Source organism: Oratosquilla oratoria, chromosome 39, assembly GCF_046742065.1.
Source record: "Oratosquilla oratoria isolate Oo_2021 chromosome 39, ASM4674206v1, whole genome shotgun sequence".
NCBI classification, from domain to species: Eukaryota; Metazoa; Arthropoda; class Malacostraca; order Stomatopoda; family Squillidae; genus Oratosquilla; species Oratosquilla oratoria.
Window position 1 is genome coordinate 9,230,909 of NC_134815.1, and position 21,197 is coordinate 9,252,105.

Genomic DNA, 21,197 nt, shown 5'->3' on the forward strand with positions numbered 1-21,197 from the left:
AACTAGGGTTGGGGCAGTGATGTTCTGTATTTTCTCGTGTTCCCTTTCTTTTGTAAGAGGTTGCTACTTAAGATAGCCTCCTCCCTGCCACTTTGTACTACTGAAGAGGATTGCAGGTAGCAATCGAAATATATAGTTCCGCTTACGCAACTCTTTCTTTCGTCCGACTGTGGTGTTAGTTGTGATATATATATGTATATATATATATATATGTGTATATATATATGTGTATATGTGTATATATATATATATAGTTATATATATATGTATATATATACAAATGTATATATATATATAGATATACAGTATATACTTATATAAATAATGTACATTTATACTTGTATATTATATATATATATGTATATATATATATATATATATATATATATATGTGTGTGTGTGTGTGTGCGTGTGTGTGTGTGTGTGTGTGTATGTGTGTGTGTGTGTATGTATATGTAGATACATGTATATATATATACATGTATATATATATACATATGTATATAAATATATATATATATATATATATATATATATATATATATATATCTTTGTAACCTAAGTTTTATATTGGACAAATAAATAAAAACTAGAAACCTAACATTGTATATAGGACAAATATATCAACTATTGACTTATTCAATGCAGTATAAGTTAATATAAACTTTTATAGTGAAATAAGAAACTATTTTTAAGGCACTGTTATGCTTTGAAATGCCAATTTTAGCCGGACTTAACAGGTATTTTTGTATGAGGTTAGTGGACACCAGGGTTGGCGATTTTTTTTTTTATCTTTTTAAAAAATATAAAAAATTGATTTTTTTTTATTTAAATCAGATTTATTTGATTTAAATAGATTTTTATATAGATTTTAAATATTGTGGGATTGCTATCTGATATGCGATCTGATTGCTAAAAGACATTTTTAGCATATCAATATAAGGAGCAGTGTTATATAGACTTGCCACAAGTATACAAGGAACGGTATAAACCGTATGTGAGGACGGTATGCTCAGGTTCACTCGATTCCTCCAAGAATTTTCTCGTCTTGGTGACATTTGCTGCATTGTCTGTCACAACACTTCCATTGTGACAACCAAAATCTTGTTCAGCCTTCTTGATCGAATTTTGTACAAGTTGTAGAAGATATTCAGCAGTGTGAGATTTCCTTGATGTGTCTATTGTGTCAACTAAATAAGTCTGACCAGTGGATGTTGTTAGAGTGACACATATTATGGGCTCATTATGGATGTTAGACCACCCATCAATTGAAAGACATACAGTTTCATTATTCAGGTCATCTGCACACTTTTTATATTCCTTTTCATACACAAGATCCAATTACTTTTCAGCAATATCTTTTCTGGATGGAGGAATATAACCTGTCCTCAGGTTCTGAACCATCTTGAGAAACTGAGGATGTTGAATAAGACGAAATGGTGAACTTGTAGCAAATATAATTCTTGCAACTTCTTTTCGAGATTTTCCTTTTGAGAGGCTGAAGTTTTTATGATCAATCTGTCCAGAGATGATGACTTTCTTTTAGATGAAAATGATTTAGCAGAAGTGGCGCCTGTGGAGGAGTCTGATAGTAACCTTTTTAATGGTGGAGTCAGGTTTGCAGATAATTCAAGTGGAGCCGATAATGAAAGGATTGAAGCTGTTGATACAGATCCTGAAATGGAAACAGAAAATTTGAGCATATTGCATAATTTATAAATGAATAAATAAATTAATGAATACAGTGTGATTTAGGCTACTTTTGAGTACAGTAGCAGAGGTGGGCGTTCCGAATAAATGTTCGCGAACCTTTATCCGCGGATTTGTTCGGACCGGCAAAATCCCGGATTTGGGTTCGGAGGTTCGGATTCGGAGCGACGTCAAAAAAGATTCGGACTTCCGGGTTCGGAACGTCTTTTTTTTCGCGAATCCGAACCTCCGTATCCCGGGAAAAATTCGAAAAAAAAACGAAGACGACCAAACATTGGTTTTCAACTTTTCCGCGGCATACAGATGTGGTGACGCCTATGTTTCTGTAACAACTAGAGACGCCTTTGACCATTAGCTTTGTGTTTTACTTTATCGCTTCTCTCCTCTACTATTTCAGTATGGGCGTGTAAGTGTGTGTGTGTGTGTGTGTGTCTCAAATGACCACTGCTCGAAATGTGCTCGATATGCAAGCCTGTGTGACTGTGTGTAGTAATGCGAAACAAAGACTAGTAGTACTGCCTGGACTGCCCTTCTTTGAACTTGGAAATATACTCGTGGTGTTTAACTCGTTGCTTTATCTGTACCACACAGACTCGTCATGTTGTGACCGCAGCTGGCTGCCAGCCAATCAGAACGCTTGTTAGTGACGCGCAGCCACCGCGCATGCGCCGGTGACTGCAGCAGCCAATCAGAGCGCTTGTTTAGTGTTTACAAATCTGCACAGTCTGCAGACTTTCTTGTCACCGCGTCCCGTAAGTTACGATTTAGTTAAACAGTGCTACAATAGTCAGACATTCTTCAACCGTTGCACTGACAACACTCTGGAGAGGACACCCAAGGAGGCTAGACTACTCTACTCACATCACACTCACCGCTGACAATGGATAAGTACGTGACATCCACACCGAGGTCGAGAAACCCAAGTGCTCAGTCTGACACACCAAGGTCCACGAACCCAAGCGGCCTCACTGAGAGTGAATCTGATGCCAGCGATATCCAACTGCCAGAGTTTTCGAGTCCGGAGCTGATGCCTGGCACAAGTCGAGCCGAGGACATGGACATTGCCGACACCGAGGCCGAGCAAGCCGAGGGAGGTCACGGTTCCAGGAGGGAAAGGGACCTCTACAGAGACTGGGACATTCTCAAGCACTTCTTCAAGAGTGGTGTCGGCAGGGACGCCGGGTTTGCCCTCTGTGCCAAGAAAAATTGCACTGCGAGGCTGAAGCTTCAGAATGACACCAACAGCAACTTAAAGAAGCATTATGCCACCAAGCACCCTTTAGATAGTCCTTCCTTAAAAGCAGCCTTAGATGGCAGCAGCAAATGTGGCCGCTCTGCTTCTGGTGGTGGTCGGGATGCCAAAAGCCTCAGGCAGGGCTGTATTGAGGAGGTTATGGCTGAGAGGTTTGACCAGCAGAAGGCCCTTTACCTGTTTTATGAGGTAAGTTTTACTTTTAAAAGTTCTACTGTTTTAGTATGAAAATAATTTAATAAATTAATAAACTTTAATAAATAAAAATAATTTATAAAAAAAATTTAACTTCAAATACTCACACATCTTTTTTTATGTTTCAGTGGATTATCCGCGACATGCTGCCCACCATAACAACAGAGTCAGAGGCGCTCAGGGCCCTCCTCAACTACCTGAACCCTCAGTTCAAGCTGCGGTCCAGGAAAAAGCTTGGCGACGACATCAAGCATATGAGCGCCAGGGCCAAAAAATGAGCTCACCCAGATCATGTCCAAGCAGGACTACCTGGCCACCACTGCCGACAGCTGGTCGATCCACAACCGGGCCTTCATAGGCTCCACAAACTCGTGGTTGGACAAGGTCACCCTGGAGAGGACGACTGCAGTCTTGGGCATGAAGGAGGTGAAGGAGAGCCAGATATCCGAGTACTTGGCGAGGTCCTTGAGCAAGCTGCATGAGGACTTCAGCAACAGCAGCAAGATTCTCTGCACGACCACAGACAATGGCACAAACTATGTAAGTGCATTTGTCAACTTTGCACAAGAGGACATCGTCATACAACCTGGCGAGGACAAGCCTGACGAAGAGCTGGCTGACGAGCCTCAGGTCATATCTATGGAGGAGGCCCTGGACCAGGCTGACGAAGCCGAGGTTAGCCTGCCTAAACACCAGAGGTGTGGTGCACACACTCTGAACCTCCTGGCATCTGAGGATGTTTCCAAAGTGAGTATAATTGTTTTTTTTTTTGTTTAATAAATTAATAATTTATAAATATCAAATAATTTATTGTTCTTTTGGTAAAAACTAAAAAGATGTAAATTATTATTTATTATTTTCTAATTTGTGAATTGTAATAAAATATTGAATAATAAATATTCTTTTTTCAGGTCCCACAATGGAACCATGGTGGCAGGAATATCTTCAGAAGGTCTGCTGCCAAGGCACAGTCTTTGTGGAATGCCCAGGGCCGCTGAACTGTCGCAGCCAACGAGATAAAGGATGCTATCGGCAAAAAACTTAAAGTCCCTGGCGCGAAGAGGTGGAACTCCAGCTATGACAGCTATAAGATGCTTTCTGGCCTGCTACAGGACCTGGACACCCGTAAAAAGATCAATGATCTCTGTACCAGCATGCGCCCCAACCCGATCCCCGCCTTTGTTGACGAGGACAACGAGGTCATCGCCGAGTACGTCAAAGTTATGGCCCAAGTTGCCAATGCTTTGGACAAAATGCAGTCAGACAAGCATGCCTACATAGGGAACTTCCTTCCCAACTTGATGGTGCTCCAGAGGGACTTGAACCTGCTTAGGGACGACAACAGCATCAAGCATGCCAAGCCCCTCGTCACCTACCTCCTGGGGACACAGGAGCACCATGGCAGAGACAAAAAGGGCTTCACTGAAAGGTAGATATTTTTAATATTTTAATATAATATAATAATAATAATATAATATAATTATATAAATAATAAAATAATATAATATTCTATAGTAATTGAAATGAAAAAAAATTAATAATCATTAATCAATAATTAAATTAACTCATATCTTAATCTTTTCAGGTTTCAACACATGTTTGAGGACCAGGAGAAGCTCCTTGCGACTGCCTTCCACCCCAGGTTCCGTCTAAAGATGGTCAAGTACATATGCAGGACAAATCCTGACTTGTACAACCTGGTGAGGGTCAAGATGGTGTCGGACCTTGTGACCCAAATCAGGTCCAAGGAGGGGGATGTGGCCTCCGCCTCCAGCCAGCCCACCTCCAGGCCACAGTCTGTGGCCAGCCACACCAGCGAGCACGACGAGTTTGCCTTCCTTCTTGAGGACGAGGAGCCTGTGGTGGTGGCCAACCTGGAGGAGGAGGTCGGCAAGGAAGTAGACACTTGGGGCGCCATTCTCGGCACAAGCATCATGAACATCTCCCCGGCAAACTCCCCCAAGGAGCACAGGCAGCACTGGGTGAACTGTTTCATCAAGTAGAACACTCCCCTGCCCTCGTCTGCCTCAGCTGAACGACTCTTCAGCTTCGGCTCGGACATTTTGAGGCCAAAGCGAGCCTCTCTGACCAATCTGAACTTTGAGAACCTGACCTTCATGAAGGGAAACTTGAAGTTGGTTAAGAAGGAGAGAGAGAGGGCCGACAAGTTAGAGTGAATCTGTGAAGAGGGAAGAGTGAAGACTGAAGTGTTGTGAATTTTTGTTTTAAATGTTTTTACTGTTTTGTTTTGTGAACTTTTGTTTTTGCTTTTTACTGTCTTGTATTAATAATTTGTTTGCTTTAAATTTAGATTCGGAGATTCGGAATGAGTAAAACTTAGGTTTGGAAATGTTCGGAAGGTATCGGAATTAAGGTTCGCTTTGCTATTTTTTAAAGATTCGGAGGTTCGCGGACAAATGTTCGGAATAAATGTTCGCACCGAAATTTTGAAAATCGGGTTCGCTATTCGGAGGTTCGGAACCCAAAACCGGCGAAGATTTGGGTTCGGATTCGGAACCCCAAAAAAGGTTCGCGCGCCCACCTCTGTACAGTAGTTATTTTTTTTAGATAATGATCATATTCACACAAGCCACTAAATTATTTGGAAATAATTAACAGGATATGAAATAGGTGGGCTTGGAATTCAGCCCACACAGGATTCAGTCCACTTTTAAATTCACTAAAGATAATGGGTTAGTTGGGTTAGGTTAAGATAAACCCCTTTGGGCTGAATCCCATGTGGGCTGAATTCCAATGGAACCTATGAAATATATTACACAATGTTGAATGAAATGAATAACAATCATCTATGCCCCAAAGTTGAGTGGATACAGTATGTTATAGTGATATAGTCATTACCCAAATTTAGAAGTAATGAAGTTGAAGTATCATCTCTTTAGGCCTTCACATTTTTATTGTACATGCTCTCCATTGTTCACCAAATTTATATAGTTGCGTATGAAAAGGGAGAAATGCACACAATATAAGTAAAATTATTTACCTGGGTCATCAATTTCTTCTTCTGTATGCTGTGGCTCACCTTGGCATTTATTTCTGTGAGATTTTAATCTTGACACAATGCCCTGTAGTTCCTGGCTGCAGTCTTTGCATTGAGCTCGGTACCCTTTGCCAGACGTTGTTGGTAGTTTTACAAAATAATTCCAGACAGGATCATTTTTTCTGCCTGAAGGAACCACTCTGCCAGGTCCAGAAGACATCCTTCCTGGTAATTCCAAAACAGCAACTGACTCAGTGAGAAGCTGCTTACCTAAAACATGTTTCAACAAGAATCTTGTTGAAACTTGTTGTGGGCTGCACAGTGTAGGCTTATACCGTTCCTTGTATACTTGTGGCAAGTCTATATAACACTGCTCCTTATATTGATATGCTAAAAATGTCTTTTAGCAATCAGATCGCATATCAGATAGCAATCCCACAATATTTAAAATCTATATAAAAAATATATTTAAATCAAATAAATGTGATTTTAATAAAAAAAAAAAAAAATTATATTTTTTAAAAAGATAAAAAAAATCGCCAACCCTGGTGTCCACTAACCTCATACAATAATACCTGTTAAGTCCGGCTAAAATTGGCATTTCAAAACATAACAGTGCCTTAAAAATAGTTTCTTATTTCACTATAAAAGTTTATATTAACTTATACTGCATTGAATAAGTCAATAGTTGATATATTTGTCCTATATACAATGTTAGGTTTATAGTTTTGACTTATTTGTCCAATATAAAATGTGAGGTTATAAAGAAAGCAATGGCCTCCGGTAGCGTATGTATATATATATATATGTATATATATATATATATATACATACACACATATACATTATATATATATAATATATATATATATATATATATATATATATATACATACATACATACATACATATACATATATATCATCTATATTTTTATTGCAAACTGCAATCCTCTGAAACTGCAATCCTCTTCAGAGGATTGCAGTTTGCAACCGAAATATATAGATTCCCTGGCTCCAGTCTGTTTTACTCCATCAGTGGGCCTCAAGTGATTGACAAATGTGCGATTCCATTTTTCAGCTGTAATACATATACATACATACATATATATATATACATATATATATATATATATATATATGTACACACACACACACACACACACACACACACACACAAACACACACACACACACACACACACACACACACACACACACACACACACACACACACACACACACACACACACACACGCCGAACAGACGGCGAGGATTGACGTCCTGAAGAAAAAGTGAAATTTTCGTGGATCTTAACGCAAATGAAGTACCTATTGTATTTGCAGGGAAGGGGATTGATCGTGGTGCTGGGGGAAAGTGAGGAAAAAGGAGAAGGGGAGGGATTACTGAGGGAAATGGAAGGAAATGAGGAAGGAGAGGACTTGGTCCAGGCAGGCAGACGCCATGTAAACAAGCGCGGACCGGATCAATTTAGTGACGACGAAGGAACTAACAAAAATGTAAAGATTAGAAACATAGATAAGAGCAGCACAATAGAAGGTGAGGATAATAATTTCCATGGATTTAATGAGGGGGGGGGCGGATACCAACCTCCCCCGACTGGCAAAACTGGAGGAAAAACTTGAACAAATGACCGAACATTGGGAGAGATTAGGTTCGGTAAAATGTCAAAAATTGCGGAAAAGGTTGAAAGATTGGAAGAACTAGAGAGGGCGAACAAAAACTTAACTGATGAAATAGAAGAACTAAAAGACAGTTAAGAGAAGTAAAAGAGGAGAATGAAGAATTAAAAAGGAACAATAAAGACAATAAAGAAACAATAGCAAAAGAGGCACAGGGGTGGAGGAAGATGCAGGAAAATAGTAAAGTTGCATTTACTGATATAATTAAACAGCAAATGAAAGAACAAACTGAAGACTCAGTTATCAAAGTGATGAGACAGAAGGAGAATATTGTAAGAGACTTAGCAGATAAAAAGAAATGTATAATTATATTAGGAATGGAAGAGAAGCATAACCCAGATAGAACCACAAGAATCAATGAGGAAAATGGAAAAGTAAGTAGATTACTAGAATTAGTTCAAGAAGATGAACCAGAAATAATGAAACAAATTGAAGAGAAGTTTAGGTTCGGAAAGTATAGTACAGATAAGACCAGACCAATTAAGATTAAATTCAGATCACAAACAACAGCAGAGAATATCTTAGCAAAAACAGGGAAGCTAGCAGCAAGTGAACAATATAAAAAGGTATGGATAAAAAGAGAAATGAATAAAGAGGGAAGAGAGGAAGAAAAAATGAAAAGGAAAGAAGCTAAAGAAAAAAACGAGACCAGAACGGAGTCAGAAAAAGAAGAATTCTACTGGAGAGTAGTGAATATGAAATTGAAGAAACGGACCATAACAGAGAGAAACAAAAAAGAAACAGAGAATACAATGGAAATAATAGAAAGCTAAGAGTATCCTACACAAATATACATGGATTAATAACAGGACTAAATGAACTGAACGAGTATCTGAAGGAAAAAGATCCGGACATAATGGGAATTGTAGAGACAAAATTAAAAGGGCCACTACCACCCAACAGCATAGGACACAATGCATATAATTATTGGATTAGAAACAGAGAGACAAAGCAAGGGGGTGGAGTTATGTTCCTGACTAAGAAGGATATAAACGTGAAGAGTGTCACATATGGAAAGAATACAGTAGAGATGATTATGATCGAAGTGGAAGACAGAGATAAGAAGAGCAGAAAGTTTGTGATAAATTATGTGCCTCCAAAAACAGCCTCGTGGGAAGAGAGTGAACATAAAAGTATGTTAGAGGACACAAGGATAACATTAGATAAGATAATGGAAGATGGAGGAAGAATAGTTATGATGGGCGACTTTAATTGCAAAGAAGTCTGCTGGGAAGAGATGACAGTAAAGGGTGGAGACGGCTCATGGGGAAATGTTCTACTCGAGATGATTACTGACAATACCATGACGCAATGGATACGGGAGAACACTAGGTATAGAAATGAGGAAGAACCATCGAGACTAGACCTAATAATCACATGTGAACCTAGAATAGTAGAAAAGATTGAATATAAAACACCAATAAGTAAAAGTGACCATATACTGATTGAACTGGAACTAAATGAGGAAAAATTCATGAAAAGAAATGAACAATATAGAAAAGGAAGAATTATGTATGAAAAAACAAACTTTGATAAAATAAGAGAATTCTTTCAAAAAGAAAACTGGGAAGAAATATACAAAGAAGAAACAACAGTGGAAGAGAAATGGAATATTTTGACAAAAATTTACAAAAAAGGAGTGGAAAAGTATGTCCCAAGACAAAAACAAGAAAAAGAATATGTAAAGTGCTGGTACAACAAAAGTTGTAGGGAGTTAAAAGACAAAAGAGACAAAGCTTGGACCAGATGGAAAAAAGACAGAAGACCTGAAAAATGGAAAATATATACTTGTTATAGAAATGAATATGTACAAGTGTGCAGGGAGTTAAAATATGAAAAAGATGTCATAGAAAAATGTAAAGATCAACCAAAACTATTCTACAGATTTGTAAACAACAAACTGAAAAACAAACAAGATTTGGAGAAATTAAGACAAGGAGGAGTTGAATACACAGAGGAAATTGAAGTGGCGGAAATTATGAACAAGCATTTTAAATCAGTGTTTACACGGGAGAACATACAACCTGAAGAGATCGAATGGAAAGAGAAAGTCCCCCCCCCATGAAAGAAATAGAAGTAACAAAGAATGAAATATTGAAACACTTGAGTAATCTTGATGTCAGAAAATCGCATGGACCAGATGAAATAGCAAACTGGATTTTGAAAGAATGCAGGAATGAACTGGCAGACAAAATACATAGCATGATAATCAGTTCCTTGAAAGAAGGAAAAGTCCCAGAAGATTGGAAAAAAGCAAATATAGTACCTATATATAAAGGAGGAAATAAAGAAGACCCTACCAACTACAGACCAGTCTCTCTAACAAGTACAATAGCAAAAATATGTGAAAGAATTGTCAAAAGTAGATGGGTAAAATATTTAGAAAAAAACAACGTGCTAAATCCAAGGCAATTTGGATTCAGACAAGGACGATCATGCGTCACCAATTTAATATGTTTCTATTCAAGGCTAATAGATATAGTACAAGAATGAGATGGATGGGCTGATTGTGTATTTCTAGACCTAAAAAAAGGCTTTGACAAAGTACCACATAAGAAATTGCTTAAGAAATTAGAAACTGAAGGAGGAATACAGGGCAAACTGCTTAAATGGATGGAAGACTTTTTGCAAGAAAGAAAAATGAGAGTAGTGATAATAGACAAACACTCAAAATGGGATGAAGTAATAAGCGGTGTTCCACAAGGAACAGTTCTGGCCCCAATAATGTTTGCTATATATATTAATGATATGGATGACGGAATTGAAAGTTATATGAGCTTCTTTGCAGATGATGCTAAACTGTTAAAAAAAGTGAACACGGAAGAAGATTGTGAGTCACTACAGAGTGATCTAAATAAAGTACAGGAATGGAGTAGGAAGTGGGAGATGGAGTTCAACACTAAAAAGTGTAGTATAATGGAATTTAGAAAAAGCAAAAACAGAATAACAGGATCATATAAATTGGGAGAAGAAGGAATAAAAAAAGTAGAAAATGAGAGGGACCTGGGAGTCATTGTTATGAATAATATGTCACCTGAGAAACATATAAATAAGATTTTTGGAGAAACTTATAACTTAATAAGAACAATCAAAGTGGCATTTACATACCTGGATGAAGAAATGGTGAAGAAAATTCTAATCACTCTGATAAGACCAAGATTGGAATATGCAACAACGATATGGTCACCAAGTACAAAAAAATGTATAAAAAAAACTTGAAAGAATACAAAGAGCAATTACAAAATTGGCACCAACACTCTCAAAACTATCATATGAAGAGAGACTAGCAAAACTTGAACTACAGACACTAGAGCAAAGAAGAGAGAGAGGAGATTTGATAGCTATTTACAGAATCCTGAAAGGCATAGAAATTACTGATAGAGAGAATCTGATAAAACGGGATGATAGAAATACAAGAGGACACGGAAAGAAAATCAAGAAAGACAGCTATAGAAGAGATGTGAAAAAGAACAGCTTTCCTCACAGAGTAATAGACAGTTGGAACAAGTTAGATGAGAAAGTGGTGTGTGGAAAAACAATACATGAATTTAAAAATAGTTTAGATAAAATGAGATATGAAGACGGGACTCCACGAGCATAGCTCCCCTTCTCGTAAAATACAACTAGGTAAATACAACTAGGTAAATACACGCACACGCACACACACACACACACACACACACACACACACACACACACACACACACACACACACACACACACACACACACATATATATATATATATATATATATATATACAGATATATATATAAATATATATACACATATATTACACACACACACAAACACACACACACACACACACACACACACACACACACACACACACACACACACACACACACACACACACACACACACACACACACACACGTCGGTCGAAGTGACAGCGAAGTTCGGACTCCGGAGTTATCCAAGAATTTCAAGGATCACAACGACAAGGATGTACCTGTGTTGTATTTATAGGGAAGGGGAAAGCTCGTGGTGTAGTGGGAAGGTGATGAAAAAGGAGAAGGGCATGGATTACTGAGGTAAATGGTAGGAAATGAGGAAGGGGAGGACTTGGTCCAGGAGACCAGGCGACTTGTAAACAAGCGAAGGACGGATGATGATTTTGAGGAAGAAGGGATTAAAAAAAAAAAAAAAAATGTAAAGATTAGAAATATAGATAAGAGCAGCACAATGGAAGGTGAAGATAATCATTTCCATGGATTCAATGAGGGGAGGGGGGATACCAACCTCCCCCGATTAGCAAGACTAGAGGAAAAACTTGAAAAAAAATGACCGAACATTGGGAGAGTAGGTTCGGTCAACCAACAAAGATTGCGCAGAGAGTTGAAAAATTGGAAGAACTGGAGAAGGTGAACAAAAACCTAACTAAAGAAATAGAAGTATTAAAAAGACAGTTAAAAAGAAGTAAAAGAGGAGAATGAAGAATTAAAAAGGAATAATAAAGAGAATAAAGAGTCCATAGCAAAAGAAGCACAGGGTTGGAAAAAAATCCAAGAGAACAGCAAAATTGCATTTAATGACATAATAAAACAACAATTGAAAGAACAAAATGAAGACTCAGTTATTAAAGTGATGCGACAGAAGGAGAATATAGTAAGAGACTTAGCAGATAAAAAGAAATGTATAATTATATTAGGAATGGAAGAGAAGTATAATCTAAATAGAACCACAAGAATCAAAGAGGAAAATGAAAAATTAAGCAGTTTACTAGAATTAGTTCAGAAAGATAAACCTGAAATCGTGAAACAAATTGAAGAGATATATAGTCTCGGGAAATATAGTGCAGATAAGACCAGACCAATTAATATTAAATTCAGGTCACAAACAACAGCAGAGAATATCTTAGTAAAAATAGGGAAACTAGCTAATAGTGAACAATATAAAAAGGTATGGATAAAAAGAGAAACGAATAAAGAGGAAAGAGAGGAGGAAAAAATGAAAAGACAAGAAGCTAAAAAAAAAAAAAAAAACGAGAACAGAACAGTCAGAAAAAGAGAAATTCTACTGGAGAGTAGTGAATATGAAAGTGAGGAAATGGGACATACTAGAGAAAAACAAAAGGGAAAAAGAAAATACAATGGAAGTAGCAGAAAATTAAAAGTGTCTCACACAGATATAGATGGGTTAATAACAGGATTGAACGAACTGAATGGTTATCTGAAGGAAAAAGAACCGGACATAATGGGAATTTTAGAGACAAAATTAAAAGGTCCACTATCACCCAACAGTGTAGGACATGATGCATATAATTATTGGATTAGAAACAGAGAGACAAAGCAAGGGGGTGGAGTTATGTTCCTGACTAAGAAGGATATAAACGTGAAGAGTGTCACATATGGAAAGAATACAGTAGAGATGATTATGATCGAAGTGGAAGACAGAGATAAGAAGAGCAGAAAGTTTGTGATAAATTATGTGCCTCCAAAAACAGCCTCGTGGGAAGAGAGTGAACATAAAAGTATGTTAGAGGACACAAGGATAACATTAGATAAGATAATGGAAGATGGAGGAAGAATAGTTATGATGGGCGACTTTAATTGCAAAGAAATCTGCTGGGAAGAGATGACAGTAAAGGGTGGGGGAAATGATCTACTTGAGATTATTATTGGTCATACAATGACACAATGGATTCAGGAGAACACTAGGTATAGAAATGAGGAAGAACCATCGAGACTAGACCTAATAATCACATCTGAACCTGAAATAGTGGAAAAGATTGAATTTAAGACACCAATAAGTAAAAGTGGCCACATATTGATTGAACTGGAACTAAATGAGGAAAAATACATGAAAAGAAATTAACAATATAGAAAAGGAAGAATTATGTACGAAAAAACAAACTTTGATGAAATAAGAGAATTCTTTCAAAAAGAAAACTGGGAAAGAATATACAAAGAAGAAACAACATCGGAAGAGAAATGGAATATTTTGACAACAAATTATAAAAAAGGAGTGGAAAAGTATGTCCCAAGACAAAAACAAGAAAAAGAATATGTAAAGTGCTGGTACAACAAAAGTTGTATGGAGTTAAAAGACAAAAGAGACAAAGCTTGGACCAAATGGAAAAACACAAAAGACCTGAAAAATGGAAAATATATACTTGTTATAGAAATGAATATGTACAAGTGTGCAGAGAGGAAAGGAGAAAATATGAAAAAGATGTCATAGAAAAATGTAAAGATCAACCAAAACTATTCTACAGATTTGTAAACAACAAACTGAAAAACAAACAAGATTTGGAGAAATTAAGACAAGGAGGAGTTGAATACACAGAGGAAATAGAAATGGCAGAAATTATGAACAAGCATTTTAAATCAGTGTTTACAAGGGAGAACATACAACCGGAAGAGATCGAATGGGATGAGAAAGTCCCCCCTCTTCGCAAGCACGTTGCAAGGGCGGCAGTGAAACAAGTTGTGTGGTTCGTGGGTTTATTGATCGGTAGGTTATGCGTACAGAGGGGGCACGTCAAGTACCCAAGGAATCTAAAGAGCAACTGCCCGTGGGCGAAGGTGTTGGGTGCTATAGGCACGCATACATACAGGGGGCTTTGTATAAGTATGAAAGGGGTCCTTGTAGTGGGAGGCGTCTGCGAGTCGGGCACGCAGTACACCACCTTTGCACTAGTTCACATAGTCAACCAGTACATTATACCCGAGGCGAGCGGCGTGGGGCAGGGGGTCCGCGCGCGAGGGGAGGGGCGCGACGGCGGCGGAGGCGTCGGGGGGCGGTGCCACCGGACGGAGGTGGCGCCGATTGCGCCACCAGATGCGACCACTCGGTAGGCGAAGTTCGTATTCCCTGGACCTGCCGCGGCCCATGATCACGCCGACTTTGTCCCACCGAAGGGACGTGCGGTCCTGAATCCGCACGTGCTGGCCGACGCCCAGGGCAGGGAGGGGCCGGGCGTGCTCGTCGTACCGCCGGATCGTCTGGGCGGCGTGGGCCGCGGCCTTGCGATCGCATTCTTCCGAGCGAGCCTGCCATTCGGGCGCGAAGGACTTCGGGTGGGCTGGGACGCATGTCCGGAGGTGGCGCCCGAAGAGGACCTGGGCAGATGAGCGGCCGGCCAGGGACGGGGCGTTCCGTAGTTCGAGGAGACCGCAGTCGAACTCCTCGCAGTCGATGTTGCCGTTGGGCGCGGTCTTAAGGATGAGGTGCTTAGCTGCCTTGACTGCAGCTTCGGCGTGTTCATTAGACTGGGGATATTTCGGGGAGGTGACCGAATGGTGGACGCCCTAGCGTTCCTTGAAACGGTTGAACTCAGCGCTGGTAAATGGAGGGCCACCGTCGGTGCGAAGGCGGAGGGGAACGCCGACCTCCCGGAAATAGCAGCAGAACTTCCGGATGACTCGGGTAGCCGTCGTGTCCTGGCCGCAGGGCACAATGACTGGCCAACCCGAGAGTCTGTCCGCTATAACCAGGAACGCCTTTCCTGCGACGTGAAAGAAGTCGGCAGACACGGATTCGAAGGGCCGTGTGGGGCGGTCGTCGCACAGCAGGGGTTCTTGCTGCTGGCTGGGGCGAAGCACCTGGCACGGTTCGCAGGCTTCCACCGTGCTCTTGATGTCGGAGTCAATGCCGGGCCAGAAGACGGTTTGTCGAGCCCGGCGCTTGGTGGCTTCCGTGCCACGGTGGCTATCGTGGAGGCGAGCCAGTGTGCGCTTCCGTAGAGCGGCGGGGACCACAATACGCTGGCCGTAGAGCACCAGATTCCCGTCGGTGGAGAGGGCGTCGCGGAGCTTCCAATACGGGAGGACGGAGCTGGGTAGGGCGAGGCGATTGGACGAGAACCCGGAGGACACGCAGGTAAGCAGGTGACCGTAGGCAGGGTCCGCTTGTGCCTCGGCCCGGAGTTCCTGGAGTGCCCTGTCGGCGTCGGGCGACGGGCCGTCCTCGCGGGCGCCGGCGCTGCTGGCGACAACGCTCCTGACATGCGCGGCGTCCTTGTCGCAGTCGGTCTCGTCCTCCGGCGTGGGGCGGGAGACCGGGGCTTGGGAGAGGGCGTCGGGTATGCAGAGCTGCTTCCCTGCGCACCATTTCGCCGTGAAGACGAAGGACGAGAGCCTCTCCTTGAGCCGCTGTAGGCGGGGGTTCTCGACGGCGTCGAGGGTGTATGAGTTGAGGATAGGGATGAGCGGACGATGGTCCGTCAGCAACGTGAAGGGGGGCACTCCAAACAGGTACAGTTTGCATTTGGGTGTGGCCCACGTGACAGCAAGCATCTCCAGTTCAATCGTGGCGTAGCGGGTTTCAGCGTCCGTCAGGAACCGCGAGCCACACTGGATGAGACGCAGGTGTCCCTGGCCGTGATCCTGGAGGAGAGCGTACCCGATGCCGTAAAGGCGCGAGTCATCTGTCTGCAGTACCACCGGCAAGGCGGAGTCGAAGGGCGCCAGCACGGGCGGTGACGACAGAGCTCGCTTGACGTCGGCGAAAGCCTTGTCGTGATCCGGGGTCCAGGTGAATGAGCGCTTAGGACTCAGCAGAGGCCGTAGGGGTTGAGCCGCTGCCGTTATGGCCGGGGTGAAGTCGGCCAGCTGGTTCACCAAGCCCATGAATGAGCGGAGGTCGGTCAGGTTGGCGGGCGTGGGAAAGTCCCGTATGGCCCTGACCTTGTCCTTGTCGGCGGAGAGGCGGTCGCCACAGAAGCTGACACTGGGGGGCGGCGACTGTGAATTTCTCCTTGTTAAGGGTGATGCCGTGATCGCGGCACCTGGTAAGCATGTGGTGGATCCTCCGGAAGTGGGAGGGGAGGTCATCGTCGAACAGAAGTACATCATCCACCATCTTAACGCAGTTGGCCACGCCTTGCAGAGCCGCGTCTCCCCGGAGGCAGTAGGCGTCGCCGGTGGCTGCGAAGCCCATCGGTCCCCGGCAGTGCTTGTACCGCCCATACGGAGTGATGAACGTAGTCAGGTGCTGGTCCTCTTCTGCGAGGTCTATCTGCCAGTAACCGTGGAGGGCGTCCGCCGTCGTGAAGAACCTCGCGGAGGGGGTGACGCTGCGGACCGCGGCAAACGGCGTGGGCGAAGGGTGGGTGGGGCGCGTTACCTGAGAGTTGAGTTTCGTCAGGTCGACCGTGATGCGTACGCCCTTATTCTTGGCCACAAGGACCATTGGGTGGCACCATTCCGAAGGTTCGTCGCCGACAGGTGTGATGATACCTTGTTGCACCATCGAGTCAAGCTCTTCCTTCACTTGATCCCGGAACGCGAACGGTATCAGCCTGGGCGTGTGGATGGCGAGGGGCACCGCGTCGGCCTTCAGGTGGATTCGCATGGGGGGACCCACCATCTTCCCTAGGGGTTTGGAGCGGAGGTCATCCTTGCAGACCAGCACGTCGCTGAATTCCCGTAGGAAGTAGTCGCGGGCGGCCGCTGGCGAGCTGTCAGGGGGAAGTGTTAGCGCGGCGCACCTGTTTGCGTACGTCACTTCGAGGATAGGCTTCGGGAAGTCGGGCGGGATTATAGCCAACTCCCGACAGTGGCCGAAAGAGAGGAGCGGGGTTTTGACCCCTTTGTGAACCCGTATGTCGGCGGTGCAGCTCCTGTCGCCGAGCGTCAGAGTGGCCTGGAAGCGTCCCACGGTGGGGGGCATCTGGGATCCGTCGGCCATGTACATCGGCGCTGAGGTTGGCGGCTGCAAGCTAGCCTTAGATATCCCCATTGTGCCCAGGTGCCGTGCACCTATCATTGTGACGTCCGCACCCGTGTCCGGCAGCATAAGCAAGCTCGAGGACACGTTCCCGAAGCGGATGCGAATGCTGACAGGTGTCGGGGAGCGGCCGGAGCCGTCGGACACCTTTCGGCATGTGGCAGCCTTCCCAGGGGCGCCGGGGCTTGGCGGCCCGTGGTAATTCTCGTCCCAATCCTCGGACGACTTGCAATATTTCTCCCAGTGACCCTTCGTCCTGCAGACGCGGCATCGGGGGTTCCTAGCGGGGCACTGGCGGGTGTGAGGGCGGTGTCCCTTGCTCCCGCAATTGGGGCAGGTGTCGCCAGGTCGCGAGGAGGGTGCGGGAAGCGGTTGAGGTGGGGATGCGCGTGCCTGGCGTTGAACACTTTTATATGCCGAGACGGCGCGCACCTGCGGGTTGTCCTGGCGGCCCGAGACTGTCTCCCTTGCCGACTCGTGCGAGCGGCAGTGGGTCACTACCTCTTGCAGTGTCGCAGTTGTGGGGAGGGAGCTGATGCGCTGTGCGAGATCCTCGTCCCGGACGCCCATGAGTATGATCGTTTTCATCTGGGCCTCCGCGCAAGCGGCGGCGCCTACGGCACACAGGTCTAACTCTCGGGCCTTGTCCTTGACACGGCCGTAGAAGTCATCAAAGGGCTCGCCGTACTCTTGCCTGCATCGGAACAGGTCACGGCGGCGGAGGGCCTCGGCTCGCGAGTCTCGGAGGTGGGATTGCAGCCGGTCGAGCACCCCGTCGGCCGAGAGTGGGGTGTCGTGGGGGATGTCCAACGAGTTCCGCAGAAGCGCCTGTACGTCGAGGGATAAGCACGATCTGAGTTGCATGAGCTGTATGTCGTGCGGCATCCTATTGACGCCAGCCATGGCGGCGTAGTCAGCCCAGCCGCGGCGCCACGACAGGAACGACTGGAATTGGGCGTCGGCCTGCAACGGTGGCGGGCGTGGAACCGTCAGGTTGCCCGGCGGCATGGTGGCGGGCGGGGTTCCGGCGACAGGGGGGGGGGGCCGGGACGGGCAAAGCCGGCGGAGGGCTCGACGGAGGGGGCGGCGCGCGGGCGACGAGGGTTAGGAGTTGTTGAAGGGTCTCCGCCATTTGGTCCATCCTCGCGCGGTCTTCCCTCCGTTCCTCTCGGGCCACCGCTATGCTCGCCGCTAGGCGTTGCACGGCGTCGTCGCTGCCGTCCCGCGAAAGCGTCACATTTGGTGTAAGCGCGGGCGGGGCGTGTAATTCGACGTCACTGTCTTGTGACGTGGGTGAATCGCTCCTTTGTGCCATGGGCCGGGTTTGGGGGTGCGGTCTACGCGAGTCAGCTGGGGCGTGGCGTGACGTAAGCGCGTTCACTAAGTGGGTCACGGTCGCGTCGGGGGAGGGGGCGCTCTACCAGAGCGCTGTATCCAAGGGGTTGGAATGAAGGGCCCCTTTGTTCGATCCTCCACGGTTCCGCCAAAGTGCGTCGCACGATAGAGTTCCACTGCTGAACTGAACTGCACGATACTGCACGGTTCGACGTGACACTATTGCAGGATTCCTGCAACGCCACTTTCGCGTAAGCACCACCGGATCGTGTATTGTCACGTATTGGCACTCGTTCACTTGTACGCCACCGATTACCAAACCGCACTCGTGTTCCACCACTGCACAGTGCAAGGTTGCTTGCAATTGCAAAATCCTACCACTGCGCCATCTTCGCAAGCACGTTGCAAGGGCGGCAGTGAAACAAGTTGTGTGGTTCGTGGGTTTATTGATCGGTAGGTTATGCGTACAGAGGGGGCACGTCAAGTACCCAAGGAATCTAAAGAGCAACTGCCCGTGGGCAAAGGTGTTGGGTGCTGTAGGCACGCATACATACAGGGGGCTTTGTATAAGTATGAAAGGGGTCCTTGTAGTGGGAGGCGTCTGCGAGTCGGGCACGCAGTACACCACCTTTGCACTAGTTCACATAGTCCTATGCCCAGTACACTATACCACACCCCTATGAAAGAAATAGAAATAACAAAGAATGAAATAATGAAACATTTGAGTAATCTTTATGTCAGAAAATCGCATGGACCAGATGAAATAGCAAACTGGATTTTGAAAGAATGCAGGAATGAACTGGCAGACAAAATATATACCATAATAAACAGTTCCTTGAAAGAAGGAAAAGTTCCAGAAGATTGGAAAAAAGCAAATATAGTACCTATATATAAAGGGGGAAATAAAGAAGACCCTACCAACTATAGACCAGTCTCTCTAACAAGTACAATAGCAAAAATATGTGAAAGAATTGTCAAAAGTAGATGGATAAAGTATTTAGAAAAAAACGACATGCTAAATCCAAGGCAATTTGGAATCAGACAAGGACGATCATGCGTCACCAATTTAATATGTTTCTATTCAAGACGAATAGATATAATACAAGAAAGAGATAGATGGGCTGATTATGCATTTCTAGACCTAAAAAAAACTTTTGATAAAGTACCACATAAGAAGTTGCTTAAGAAATTAGAAACCGAAGGAGGAATACAGGGCAAACTGCTTAAATGGATGGAAGACTTTTTGCAAGAAAGAAAAATAAGAGTAGTGATAAGAGACAAACACTCTAATTGGGATGAAGTAATGAGTGGTGTTCCACAAGGAACAGTTCTGGCCCCAATAATGTTTGCTATATATATTAATGTTATGGATGAAGAAATTGAAAGTTATATGAGCTACTTTGCAGATGATGCAAAACTGTTAAAAAAAGTGAACACGGAAGAAGATTGTGAGTCACTACAGAGTGATCTCAATAAAGTATTGGAATAGAGTAAGAAGTGGGAGATGGAGTTCAATACTAAGAAGTGTAGTATAATGGAAATTGGAAGAAGCAAAAAAAAAAAAAAAAAAAAAAAAAAAAAAAAAAAAAAAATAATGATAATAATAATAATAATAATAATAATAATAATAATAATAGGATCATATAAATTGGGTGAAGAAGGAATAAAAACAGTAGAAAATGAGAAGGACCTGGGAATCATTATTATGAATAATATATCACCGGAGAAACATATAAACAATATTTTTGGAGAAACTTATAATTTAATAAGAACAATCAAAGTGGCATTTACATACCTGGATGAAGAAATGGTGAAGAAAATTCTAATCACTCTGATAAGACCAAGATTGGAATATGCAGTGACGATGTGGTCACCAAGTACAAAAAAAATGTATAACAAAACTTGAAAGAATACAAAGAGCAATTACAAAATTGGCACCAACACTCTCAAAACTATCATATGAAGAGAGACTAGCAAAACTTGAGCTACAGACATTAGAGCAAAGAAGAGAGAGAGGAGACTTGATAACTATTTACAGAATCCTGAAAGGCATAGAAACTATTGATAGAGAGGATCTAATAAAATGGGATGATAGAAATACAAGAGTACACGGAAAGAAAATCAAGAAAGACAGCTATAGAAGAGATGTGAAAAAGAACAGCTTTCCTCACAGAGTAATAGACAGTTGGAACAAGTTAGATGAGAGAGTGGTGTGTGCAAAAACAATACACACACACACACACACACACACACACGCACACACACACACACACACACACACACACACACACACACACACACACACACACACACA

General features: G+C 43.3%; 3 protein-coding genes across 3 annotated transcripts; 2 read left to right on the plus strand and 1 right to left on the minus strand.

Annotated features, from left to right (window-relative positions):
- The first annotated feature begins 3,448 nt into the window (after positions 1–3,448).
- On the plus strand, positions 3,449–4,293 carry LOC143020146 (uncharacterized). The gene is made up of 2 exons (XM_076176304.1): positions 3,449–3,904; positions 4,069–4,293. Exons 1-2 carry the CDS (start codon positions 3,449–3,451, stop codon positions 4,153–4,155), a joined length of 543 nt encoding a protein of 180 aa, XP_076032419.1. The 3' UTR covers positions 4,156–4,293.
- Positions 4,249–5,160, plus strand: LOC143020147 (uncharacterized). Its single transcript, XM_076176305.1, has 2 exons — positions 4,249–4,586; positions 4,743–5,160. Exons 1-2 carry the CDS (start codon positions 4,249–4,251, stop codon positions 5,158–5,160), a joined length of 756 nt encoding a protein of 251 aa, XP_076032420.1.
- Positions 5,161–14,514: 9,354 nt separating this feature from the next.
- On the minus strand, positions 14,515–18,556 carry LOC143020148 (uncharacterized). The gene is made up of 3 exons (XM_076176306.1): positions 16,662–18,556; positions 15,211–16,576; positions 14,515–15,090 (listed from the first exon to the last, which is right to left on the minus strand). Exons 1-3 carry the CDS (start codon positions 18,554–18,556, stop codon positions 14,515–14,517), a joined length of 3,837 nt encoding a protein of 1,278 aa, XP_076032421.1.
- Positions 18,557–21,197: the final 2,641 nt, after the last annotated feature.

Coding starts and splice junctions, on each gene's coding strand:
- LOC143020146 (XM_076176304.1), top strand. CDS start 3,449: ATGTCCAAGCAGGACTACCTGGCCACCACTGCCGACAGCTGGTCGATC. Junction 3,905..4,068: donor CATCTGAGGATGTTTCCAAA/GTGAGTATAATT, acceptor TTCTTTTTTCAG/GTCCCACAATGGAACCATGG.
- LOC143020147 (XM_076176305.1), top strand. CDS start 4,249: ATGCTTTCTGGCCTGCTACAGGACCTGGACACCCGTAAAAAGATCAAT. Junction 4,587..4,742: donor AAAAAGGGCTTCACTGAAAG/GTAGATATTTTT, acceptor TAATCTTTTCAG/GTTTCAACACATGTTTGAGG.
- LOC143020148 (XM_076176306.1), bottom strand. CDS start 18,556: ATGCCGCCGGGCAACCTGACGGTTCCACGCCCGCCACCGTTGCAGGCC. Junction 16,577..16,661: donor ATGGTGGATGATGTACTTCT/GTTCGACGATGA, acceptor ACCCTTAACAAG/GAGAAATTCACAGTCGCCGC. Junction 15,091..15,210: donor TCTGCTGCTATTTCCGGGAG/GTCGGCGTTCCC, acceptor AAATATCCCCAG/TCTAATGAACACGCCGAAGC.